The sequence below is a fragment of the Chiloscyllium plagiosum genome, unplaced genomic scaffold (assembly GCF_037043375.1).
Source record: "Chiloscyllium plagiosum isolate Xiang-an unplaced genomic scaffold, Cpla_swu_hap1 HiC_scaffold_16, whole genome shotgun sequence".
NCBI classification, from domain to species: Eukaryota; Metazoa; Chordata; class Chondrichthyes; order Orectolobiformes; family Hemiscylliidae; genus Chiloscyllium; species Chiloscyllium plagiosum.
Genome location: NW_028270154.1, coordinates 8,978,319 through 8,991,143, shown reverse-complemented (window position 1 = coordinate 8,991,143; position 12,825 = coordinate 8,978,319). Strand labels below are relative to the sequence as shown.

Here is a 12,825-nt window from a genome sequence, read left to right as displayed (position 1 = left end):
TGCTTTTTAAAGGCTGTGATGTTTTCTGCCTCACTACTCTCCCAGTGCAGTCCAGTCATAGAGTCATAGAGATGTACAGCATGAAACAGACCTTTTGGTCCAACCCATCCATGCCGACCAGATATCCCAACCCAATCTAGTCCCACCTGTTAGCACCAGGCCCATATCCCTCCAAACCCTTCCTATTCATGTACCCATCCAAATGCCTCTTAAATGTTGCAAGTGTACCAGCCTCCACCACATCCTCTGGCAGCTCATTCCATACACGTACTACCCTCTGCGTGAAAAAGTTGCCCCTTAGGTCTCTTTTATACCTTTCCCCTCTCACCCTAAACCTATGCCCTCAAGTTCTGGACTCCCCCACCCCAGGGAAAAGACTTTGTCTATTTGTCCTATCCATGCCCCTCATAATTTTGTAAACCTCTATAAGGTCACCCCTCAGCCTCTGACGCTCCAGGGGAAAACAGCCCCAGCTTGTTCAGCCTCTCCCTATAGCTCAAATCCTCCAACCCTGGAAACATCCTTGTAAATCTTTTCTGAACCCTTTCAAGTTTCACAACATCTTTCCGATAGGAAGGAGACCAGAATTGTACGCAATATTCCAACAGTGGCCTAACCAATGTCCTGCACAGCCACAACATGACCTCCCAACTCATGTACTCAATACTCTGACCAATCAAGGAAAGCATACCAAACGCCGTCTTCACTATCCTATCTACCTGTGACTCCACTTTCAAGGAGCCGTGAACTTGCACTCCAAGGTCTCTTTGTTCAGCAACGCTCCGTAGGACCTTAACATTAAGTGTATAAGTCTGCTAAGATTTGCTTTCCCAAAATGCAGCACCTCGCATTTATCTGAATTAAACTCCATCTGCCACTTCTCAACCAATTGGCCCATCTGGTCAAGATCCTGTTGTAACCCCCTTCGCTGTCCCCCACACCTCCAATTTTGGCGTCATTTGCAAACTTGCTAACTGTACCTCTTGTGCTTGTATCCAAATCATTTATGTAAATGACAAAACGTAGAGGACCAGCACCGATCCTTGTGGCACTCCACTGGTCACAGGCCTCCAGTCTGAAATACAACCCTCCACCACCACCCTCTCTGTCTTCTACCTTTGAGCCAATTCTGTATTCAAATTGCTAGTTCTCCCTCATTTCCATGAGATCTAACCTTGCTAATCAGTCTCCCATGGGGAACCTTTGTCGAACGCCTTATAGATCATATCTACTGCTCTGCCCTCATCAATCCTCCTTGTTACTTCTTCAAAAAAACTCAATCAAGTTTGTGAGACATGATTTCCCACGCACAAAGCCATGTTCACTATCCCTAATCAGTCCTTGCCTTCCAAATATATGTACATCCTGTCCCTCAGCATTATCTCCAACAACTTGTCCACCACCGAGGTCAGGCTCACCAGTCTTTAGTTCCCTGGCTTGTCTTTACCGCCCTTCTTAAACAGTGGCAATACGTTTGCCAACCTCCAGTCTTCTGGCACCTCATCTGTGACTATCGATGATACAAACATCTCAGCAAGAGGCCCAGCAATCACTTATCTAGCTTCCCACAAAGTTCTCGGATACACCTGATCAGGTCCTGGGGATTTATCCACCTTTAACCATTTCAAGACATCCAGCACTTCCTCCTCTGTAATCTGAACATTTTGCAAGATGTCACCACCTACTTCCCTACAGTCTATATCTTCCATATCCTTTTCCACAATAAATACTGATGCAAAATATTCATTTAGTATCTCCCCCATTTTCTGTGGCTCCACACAAAGGCCGCCTTGCTGATCTTTATGGGGCCCAATTCTCTCCCTAGTTACCCATTTGTCCTTCACATATTTGTAAAAACCCTTTTGATTCTCCTTAATTCTATTTGCCAAAGCTATCTCATGTCCCTGTTTTGCCCTCCTGATTTCCCTCTTAAGTATACTTCTACATCCTTTATACTCTTCTAAGGATTCACTTGATCTCGCCTGTTTATACCTGACATATGCTTCCTTCTTTTATCTTAACCAAACCCTCAATTTCTTTAGTCATCCACCGTTCCCTAATACTACCAGCCTTACCTTTTACCTTGACAGGAACATACTTTCTCTGGATTCTTGTTATCTCATTTCTGAAGGCTTCCCATTTTCCAGCCGTCCCTTTACCTGCGAATGTCTGCCTCCAATCAGCTTTCTTGCCTAATACCATCAAAATTGGCCTTTCTCCAATTTAGGACTTCAACTTTTATCCTTTTCCTTTACTATTTTAAAATGAATAGAATTATGGTCGCTGGCCCCAAGTGCTCCCCCACTGACACCTCAGTCACTGCCCTGCCTTATTTCCCAAGAGTAGTTCAAGTTTTTCACCTTCTCTAGAAGGTACATCCATATACTGAATCAGAAAATTGTCTTGTACACACTTAAGAAATTCCTCTCCATCTAAACCTTTAACACTATGGCAGTCCCAGTCGATGTTTGGAAAGTTAAAATCCCCTACCATAACTACCCTATTATTGATTCAGAGATGCCGGTGTTGGACTGGGGTGTACAAAGTTAAAAATCACACAACATCAGGTTAAAGTCCAACAGTTTTAATTGGAAGCACACCTGACCACCTGATGAAGGAGCGTCGCTCCGATAGCTAGTGTGCTTCCAATTAAACCTGTTGGACTATAACCTGGTGTTACGTGATTTTTAACTTTGTATACCCTATTATTCTTACAGATAGCTGAGATCTCCCTACAAGTTTGTTTCTCAATTTCCCTCTGACTATTGGGGGGTCTATAATACAATCCCAAAAATGTGATCATCCCTTTCTTATTTCTCAGTTCCACCCAAATAACTTCCCTGGATGTATTTCCGGAATATCCTCCCTCAGCACAGCTGTAATGCTATCCCTTATCAAAAATGCCACTCCCCCTCCTCTCTTGCCTTCCTTTCTGTCCTTCCTGTAGCATTTGTATCCTGGAACATTAAGCTGCCAGTCCTGCCCATCCCTGAGCCACGTCTCTGTAATTGCTCTGATATCCCAGTCCCATGTTCCTAACCATGCCCTGAGTTCATCTGCCTTCCCTGTTAGGCCCCTTGCATTGAAATAAATGCAGTTTAATTTATTAGTCCTACCTTGTCCCTGCCTGCCCTGACTGTTTGACACTTCTGTTCTCAGCTGTACCTGTCTCAGATCGATCTCTTTCCTCGCTATTTTCCTGGGTTCCACCCCCCCCCCCACCTTACTAGTTTAAATCCTCCCAAGCAGTTCTAGCAAATTTCCCTGCCAGTATATTAGTCCACTTCCAATTTAGGTGCAATCCATTCTTCTTGTACAGGTCACAGTCCCCAAAACCTTCTGGCTCGAAAAAGGTTTTTCCTGAAATCTCCTCTGAACCACCTGCCTTTCACTTTAAAATTGTTAACTGACCCTTCAACGAAGAGGAACAATTGTTTTCTATCTACTCAGTCCATGCCCCTCAAATTTTTACACACCTCTATCAGGTCACACCCTCAGTCTTCTCTGTTCCAAAGAAAACATCCCGAGCTTATCCAGTCTCTCCATCTCAGACAGCATCCTGAAAAATCTCCCAGTATCTCTCCAGTGCAATCACAACCTTCCTACAGTACAGAGACTGGAACTGAACACAGTATTCCAGCTGGCACCTAACCATAGTCCTGTACAGCTTCAATACTACCTCCTTGCTCTTATAATCCACACCACAACTGGTAAAGGCAAATAGAGTCACAAAGCTATTCAGCACGGAAATAGATCCTTTGGTCCAACCAGTCCAAGCTGAACATCATCCCAAACTAAACTAGCCCCACCTATCTTCTCCTGGACCATATCCCTCCAAATCTTTCCTGTTCATGTATCCATCCAAATGTCTTTTAAATGTGTAATCGATTCCTCTCATTATCTTATAAACTTCTACCAGGTCACATCTTGACCTCCTACGCTACAGCGACTAAGTCCCAGTCTTTCCAGCCTTTCTTTATAACTCAAAACCTCCATATCTGGCAAATCCCTTCTGAACCCTCTCCAGCTTCTTAACTAGCTTACTAACTACCTTACTGCCTTCAGCAATCTGTGGACAAGCAAACCAAGATCCCTATAATCCTCTGAACATCCTACTCTTCTGCCATTTATTGAAATAGATGCTTTTGTTCTTTGCAGGTCCAGAGACTGTGAGCTGGAATGTAATAAATTAAATTCAATGTGGGTCTTTGGTTGGCACCAACATGATGGGCTGAATGAATTTCATGTGTAGTGTAATAAGCTTATGTTTGTATGTTAGAATGATATGAACACTGAGGAATTATTCCTTTTATTTGTTCATGGGATGTCTGTATCACTGGCTAGGCCAGCAGAGGGCAGTTAAGAGTTAACAACATTGCTGTGGGTCTGGAGTCACATGTAGGCCAGATCAGAGATGGGTGGCAGATTTCCTTCCCTAAATGGCATTACTGAACCAGAAGGCATTTTACTAAAATAACAGTATTTACATAGTCCACATATTAGATTAATATTGTTATTTCATACTTTTTTTGGATTCAAAGTTCCTCGACCTGCCACAGTGAGATTTGAACCAATGGGATTCTAGATTACTAACCCAGTGACATTATACCCTTGAGAATAAAGTGCAGGCCTCAGAGATGAGGAGGAACGTCTTCTCCAAGAGAATGCAGACATAGCTGTTAGGGATAAAGGTATCAATGGGTATGGGACAGAAACAGGAGTAATTTCCTGAGGTGGATGATCATATTGAATGGCATGGGAGGCTCAAAGGGCTGAATGGCCTACACTTGCTCCTAATTTCTGTGTTTCTATGTGAATGCAGCATGGAGTTGGATGTTTCTATAATCTTTCCTCAATGAAAAAAGTGCAATGTGTTCTCAAATCCCTTTTGCCTCAATAGAGCAGGGTTGTGTGTGTAAATATAAGTAGCTAAAAGTATATACAAATATAATGCACTTGAGTCTGATTGTTCAGCTTTTATGGATTCCGACTGTAATTCTTAGCACAGTCAAGATTTTTTAGTAAAGGATATCCAGTGGCAGAACCACATCTAGTGCTGGACTGTATGTTTTGAATTTTGGAAGCACGGGCTGGTTAAATACAGTCAGTAAACCACCTACTGTGGAGGTTAGATCTGAAATAGTCACTGATAAATCCGATAACAATATTGTCTAGCAAATGTCTTAATCTGGAAAGTTGTAAGAATGTGAAACTGGTATCAAGGGGATGTTTGAGAGGAATTTAAAGGGAGGCCAGGTAAACAAATAAGGGAACAAGCATTGGAGTTTATTAGATTGGGTTTTATTGATGTGTAACCGAGTACAGGAGTACAGTGAAAAGTATACAGAGTCGCTGCTCTCCGGCACCATGTTAGAATACAACATTTGGAACTAAAACAAAAGCTGAAGTTAAAGCAACAGAAACAAAATGAAAAGTAAATGCCCAGTTTACCCTCACTGTCATCACAAGTCTCAAGCCAGGTTCACCAATGGTGTCTGTGCGGGCCCCATGATGGGGTGCAATGAAGATGTTTAAGCTTGCTTGGCGTTCCTACTAATAATGATAGAACAAGTAAAATAAATTAAAGTATTAGAGATCCTTCATTGATTGCTTTTCACTATGTGGCAGGGGAGCCCAGCAATCCCAAGTGTGTGCTTACACACTAGGCAGTGCTGCAAGCGCTCTCCTGTGTGAACACAGACCAAAGCTTTTTATACCTTTTTTTAAAAAAAGGTGTTTCCTGCAGTTTCATGTGCAACTGCCCCAATTCAGTTACTGCTGGGACATGTTGGGACAAGCCTTTGGCCACATGCACTCATTATCTTGCTGTTCACAGTAGTTTTTTTGTTTACACTTGGCCCTGTCCAAGCTAACCACACCCTGCCCCGACACCATTTTGTTTAACATATTAGTTTCAAGCAAGCTAAAATGTATCCTAAAATGTACCATTCTTACAAAGAGGGGTGTCAGGACCTTCACGTGGAGCTTAACCATCAGCATGGAACTGTTAGGCCGAACAGCCTGTTTCCAAGCTGGAGTTATTTTGTCTCTCAAGCTAATTTTTAATTTCGTTCCGGGATTCATGCACCAGTGGAAAGTTTGTTTTTATCTACCAAGTTCATTTGGAGTCAACCATGCAACGGAGACAATTGCCCTGAAGTCAGGTCAGGGTTGCAAACTTCCTTTCCTTAAGGATAATTCAAAACCTGCTATGGTTTCTTAACGTAACAGCAGCCTTCCTGGTCTTTTAGCAACTGGTGCCAGCCCAGAACTTTATTGCACTCAGTTGGTAACACCTTGCCATTGTGGGATTTTAACTGATAAGTCCAACTGTTATCTGTGCAGTGACATAACCGTGACATACCTATCACCCACAGCATTTGTGTACCTGCAGTATATCTGAAATTTAATTCACCCCAGTGCACTCCTGAGAATAATTATCTCTGATCTGTTGACAAAGAAATGGTTCTAAGGAAATTCTCAAAGTGGATGGTAAAAGAAAATTTTAAAGCAGGTAGTGTAAAGTTTGGGGCCCAGCCAGTTGAATTCAAGACCACCAGAAATGGGGGGAAGTGAGTGCTGGGGCACATAATTCCAGACACAGTCACAATGTGTCTTGGTACATCAGTAACCAGGGGGTTAATGCATTATATGTGAATGTCACACCGTTGCATCTCTAACACCAGTGGAGAACAGATAATACTCAGTCAACAGCTTGAATCTTGCTTGGAGGATGTTGGACTCAACTTCATCACTGCCTTTGTTGTTGGAATATTTGGTCTGAAAATGACTAAAATATTCCCCTGTTTTTAAATCATTCTTTTTGTTGAACTTTTGCTCATTTTCTGCATTTCTGCTTTCCACATTCAGGTTAGACTTCTCTAATCCAGTAAAGTGTGTTGCTGGAAAAGCGCAGCAGGTCAGGCAGCATCCAAGGAGCAGGAGAATCGACATTTCGGGCATAAGCCCTTCTTCAGGAATGAGGAGGATGTGCCAAGCAGGCTAAGATAAAAGGTAGGGAGGAGGGACTTGTGGGAGGGGCGTTGGGAATGCGATAGGTGGAAGGAGGTTAAGGTGAGGGTGATAGGCGGGAGAGGGGGTGGGGGCGGAGAGGTCAGGAAGAAGATTGCAGGTCAAGAAGGCGGTGCTGAGTCCGAGGCCTGGAACTAAGATAAGGTGGGGGGAGGGGAAATGAGGAAACTGGAGAAATCTGCATTCATCCCTTGTGGTTGGAGGGTTCCGAGGCGGAAGATGAGATGCTCTTCCTCCAGGCGTTGTGTTGCCACGGTCTGGCAATGGAGGAGGCCAAGGACCTGCATGTCCTTGGCGGAGTGGGAGGGGGAGTTGAAGTGTTGAGCCACGGGGTGGTTGGGTTGGTTGGTCCGGGTGTCCCAGAGGTGTTCTCTGAAACGTTCCGCAAGTAGGCGGCCTGTCTCCCCAATATAAAGGAGGCCACATCGGGTGCAGCGGATGCAGTAAATGATGCGTGTGGAGGTGCAGGTGAAATTGTGACGGATATGGAAGGATCCCTTGGGGCCTTGGAGTGAAGTGAGGGCGGAGGTGTGGGCGCAAGTTTTGCATTTCTTGCGGTCGCAGGGGAAGGTGCTGGGAGCGGAGGTTGGGTTGGTGAGGGGTGTGGACCTGACGAGGGTGTCGCGGAGGGAGTGGTCTTTCTGGAACGCTGATAGGGTAGGGGAGGGAAATATCTAAAACTTGCGCCCACATGTCCCCCCTCACTTTCCTCCAAGGCCCCAAGGGATCCTTCCATATCCGTCACAAATTCACCTGCACCTCCACACACATCATTTACTGCATCCGCTGCACCCAATGTGGCCTCCTCTACATTGGGGAGACAGGCCACCTACTTGCGGAACGTTTCAGAGAACACCTCTGGGACACCCGCACCAACCAACCCAACCGCCCTGTGACTGAACACTTTAACTTCCCATTCCACTCTGCCAAGGACATGCAGGTCCTTGGCCTCATCCATCGCCAGACCATGGCAACATGACGCCTGGAGGAAGAGCGCCTCATCTTCCGCCTAGGAACCCTCCAATCACAAGGGATGAATGCATATTTCTCCAGCTTTCTCATTTACCTCCCCCCACCTTATCTCAGTCCCAACGCTCAGACTCAGCACCGCCTTCTTGACCTGCAATCTTCTTCCCGACCTCTCCGCCCCACCCACTCTCTGTCCTATCACCCTGACCTTAACCTCCTTCCACCTATCGCATTCCCAACTCCCCTCCCCCAAGTCCCCTCCCTACCTTTTATCTTAGCCTGCTTGGCACACCCTCCTCATTCCTGAAGAAGGGCTTATGCCCGAAACGTCGATTCTCCTGCTCCATGGATGCTGCCTGACCTGCTGCGCTTTTCCTGCAACACATTTTTCAGATCTGATCTCCAGCATCTGCAGTCCTCACTTTCTCCTAACCCAGTAAAGTGACCGAGTAAAATAGTCCAAACCTTGTTCCAGTGACAGGTGAAAACTTTATAGACAAATAGCAGTTGTTAGAGAAATGTCAAAGTTTTGAGTTTCCCACATGATCCAATAGCACCACCAAGAGACCAGTATTTGATATTACATGTTTTGAATTGACTCCAGTGCTCACCAGTGCCCCGCCGTGGACTCCATTGAGTACTGCAGGTGGAAAAGTGTCATGTCGAAAAATGAAGATTTCCCAGCAAGACGCTTTGTGGTGCGACCAGTTGGCGTCGCTGTTTACCCATTAAGGAAGGGAGCACTTCTAATCCCCAGTGCCCTATCTTTTCAAATTTTTTTCCTTTATGCACTTCTGCAACTAATTTCAAATGTTGACAGTTTCTGCATCCAGCCCAAACTTTGGAGATGAATTCTGTGACTGCACAACTCAGTGAGAAGAAACTTTTCCTATCTTCTGTTCTTTTTTCATAATGCAAACAAGGGATATGTTATCGCTGGCTGGCCTGCATTTATTGCTTATCCTAGTTTGCCCTTGAGAAGGGGATGGTGAGCTGCCTTCTTGAACCACTACAGTCCATGTGCTGTAGGTCGACAAACAATGTCCTTAGAGAGGGATTTGATGCAGCAATGGATCAGGAATGGTGATATAATTCCAAGTCAGGATGACAAGTAGCTTAGCGGTAAGCTTGTTTGTGTGGATGTTCCTATGTATCTACTGCCCTTGTCCTTGTAGTTGTAAGTGGTTGTGGGTTTGGAAGGTGCTGTCTAAGGATATTTGGTGAATTTCTGCAGCGCTTCTTGCAGATATTATACACCACTGCTACTGGTGGAGGGAGTGGATACTTTTGGATGTGATGCCAATCTAGTGGGCTGCTATGTCATGGATGGTTTCAAACTTCATGAGTGTTGTTGGAGCCACACCGATCCAGGCAAGGGGGAGGTATTCTATCACATCCCTGTCTGTGCCTTGTTAATGGTGGACAGGCTTTGGGGAGTCAGGAGTTAAGTTATTCTCTGCTGTAGGCCTAGCTTCTGACCTACTCTTGTCGCCACTGTGTTTTTTTGTCAAGTTGAGCTTCTGGTCAATGGTAATCCCCCTAGGATGTTAATAGCAGAGGGGTTCAGTGATGGTAATGCCATTGAATATTAATGGGAGGTCATTTGGTTATCTCTAATTGGAGATGGTCATTACCTGCGCACTTACAATAAATTTAGTCATTTAAGTTGAATTAACAATTGAAAATATTCTGCTCTGGTTTACCCTGCAGCTCTTTCAGGGTGCTAGCATGAGTATGCTGGGCCAAATGGCCTCCTCATGTTTAAATTCATCATGTTCAATGCTTTAGTCACAGGTTATGAGAGCATGACCTTTGACCCATTGTGTCTGTGGTATGCATCAGGTGTACCCCCTGGTGTCTTGGCCAACATGAATTCCTCAACTGATACTGCTACAACAGATCATCTGGTAGTGCCTCATTCTGAATGTACACCTGGCTGCCACGTTTCTCATATTACACCAATGACTACACTTCATAGAACAAAGAACAAAGAAAATTTACTGCCCCTCCAAGCCTGGGCCGATCCAAATCCACTGTCTAAACCTGTCGCTCAATTCCTAAGCATCTCTATTCTCCTGCTCCCCACCTACTCATGCATCTGTCCCGATGCATCTTAAGTGATCTACCGTGCCTGCCTCTACTACCTCTGCTGGCAACACGTTATAGGCACCTACCACCCTCTGTGTAAAGTTAATTCCTTCAGTGGCCGTAAAGCACTCAGGGGTATGGCGAGGTGAAGCGAAACATATCTTTTCCAATATTCACACATATGTTTGTGGGATTCTTTTAATTGATTTATTTACTTTCTTAAATGCAGAAACCAATGGGCTAGCCCAATTGCCAGAAGCTGATGTTCATGGATGGATACCAAGGTATGGACCTCAGTACCCTTACCCTGACCAGCCCCCTGGGTACAAGCTGAATGTCTACATACCTGGCAGTGCCCCACTGAAGCTGAGTAAACTGCAGTCCTTCACGGCCAGTGACATGGACAAGAACAACACTTTCTCAACCTTTGGGAAAAAAACAAAACTGATTTCATCACTTGATATCAAGCCGGATAGAACTTTGACTTAAAGGTCTCAACATAGTGTCATCTTTGTGTGATTCCAAACTTTCAGTTCTGAAAACAAAAAGTCATTTTACTCATTTTAACAACAGATAATTCATGAATAATTGACAATAGAAAAAGCAATGAAGGAGTGAAGGTATTTGTTTTTAACACAAGTTGTGATCTGGAATGGATATGGATTCAATGGTAATGTTTAAAACAAGATGGAACTCTAACTAGAAAGGGACAATCAAAAGACTATTGGGAAGGACCATTGGAGAAGGGACAGGAAGGTGCGATGAGCTCTAAAGTGTTCCCTTCTCTGCTGTATGATTCAATGATCTGTCATTTGAAGATTGTTTTTGAAGCATGTTTCAGATTAAATCAGATTGTGATGTTTTGTCTTCTACTGTGTTTCGTCACAAGGATAATTTCTCATAGCTTCTGAATGTTGTGTGAAAATGAATGATCTTCCACACACCACTGTTGCTGGTTCATTTTTTTGAATAAAGAAAGACAATTCATGCTGAGGGGCTGTATATTCATCCAATGCTGAATGAAACATAAACAGAAATCGCTGGAGAAACTCAGCAGATCTGGCAGCATCTGTGGAGTGAAAAAGAGAGTTAATGTCTCGAGTCCAGTGACCTTTCTTCAGAACTGATAATAGCTTGGGAAATATGAGATATACACTGAAGACATGGGGAGTGTAAAAGGATCAGTAATTGAGTCATAGAATCGCTGTAGTGTGGAAGCAGGCCATTTGTCCCACTGAGTCCACACCAGCCCTCTGAAGATCATTCCACCCACACAAATCTCATCCCTGTAACCCTGCATTTCCCATGGCCAATCTACCCAACCTGCAAATCCATGGACACTATGGGCAATTTAAGTGAAAACAGAGCCAAGAGAGGGGGAAAACAGCAGCGAGCAGACAGACATAGAACATAGAGAACATAGAACAATACAGCACAGAACAGGCCCTTCGGCCCACGATGTTGTGCCAAACATTTGTCCTAGCTTAAGCACCCATCCATGTACCTATCCAATTGCCACTTAAAGTTCGCCAATGATTCTGACTCTGCCACTCCCACAGGCAGCGCATTCCATGCCCCACCACTCTCTGGGTAAAGAACCTACCCCTGACATCTCCCCTATACCTTCCAGCCTTCACCTTAAATTTATGTCCCCTTGTAACACTCTGTTGTACCCGGGGAAAAAGTTTCTGATTGTCTACTCTATCTATTCCCCTGATCATCTTATACACCTCTATCAAGTCACCCCTCATCCTTCTCCGTTCCAATGAGAAAAGGCCTAGCATGCTCAACCTATCCTCGTACGACTTATTCTCCATTCTAGGCAACATCCTGGTAAATCTTCTCTGCACCCTCTCCAAAGCTTCCACATCTTTCCTAAAGTGAGGCGACCAGAATTGCACACAGTACTCCAAATGTGGCCTAACCAAAGTCCTGTACAGCTGTAACATCACTTCACGACTCTTGAATTCAATCCCTCTGCTAATGAACGCTAAGACGGATGGATAATGGTAAACCAGGAAGAAAGAAAAGCTACTAATGGGGACTAGAAGTTGGAGAAAGTGGATTGGCTATGCTGAACACAGACCATGTCATAACAGGGCCTGGGGTGTGGAAGAAGGTGGCACAGTGGATGCGTCCCTACCTCTGGGCCAGCATGTCTGGGTTCAATTCCCACTTGCCCTGCACACACATTGTACAGTGCTTGAACTGTTTGTTTAAAATTGCTGAAGCCAGCTGTATGGTCCATCCAGTCCCTGTTGCCCCAGGATTGGGAGCTGGTGTTGACAGGCCAGGTTTTGCTGATTCCTGGCCCTGGATCCTCACCTCCACCCCCCCTCTCCCACTGCAGATCCCACCTTGCCCACTGCCACCACATCCCCAAATGCATTCTGCACTATCCTATCTCTCTGTGACTCTACTTTCAAGGAGCTGCACTCCAAGGTCTCTATGTTCAGCAATGCTTCCCAGGGCCTTACCATTAAGTGGATAAGTCCTGCCCTGATTTGCATTTCCAAAATGCAGCACCTCACATTTATCTAAATTAGACTCCATCTCCCACTTCTTGGCCACTGGCCCATCTGCTCTTCTCCCGGAAGATGAGACCACACTATGGTCTCCACCTCCTTCTCTCCCTGGGCTTCAGGTATCCCAAGTTCAGCCAGAGTTACAGCCATGAGGAAGGTGAACCTTGTAAAAATATTTAAAGTGCAAGCACACATCCTGGGTTTCTGTCTG

At 44.8% G+C, this 12,825-nt stretch overlaps 1 protein-coding gene across 3 annotated transcripts in view; it reads left to right on the top strand.

Annotated features, from left to right (window-relative positions):
* Positions 1 to 11,082, top strand: part of LOC122556428 (protocadherin-10-like) — a 35,979-nt gene extending 24,897 nt beyond the window's left edge. The window contains exon 4 of one of the 3 annotated variants that reach the window (XM_043703063.2): positions 10,319 to 11,082. In XM_043703063.2, coding sequence (XP_043558998.2) covers positions 10,319 to 10,578 — 260 coding nt within the window. In that variant the 3' untranslated portion in view covers positions 10,579 to 11,082. The remainder of the gene's footprint in view (positions 1 to 10,318) is intronic. The other 2 variants (XM_043703064.2, XM_043703065.2) reach the window with 2 other exon arrangements.
* Positions 11,083 to 12,825: the final 1,743 nt, after the last annotated feature.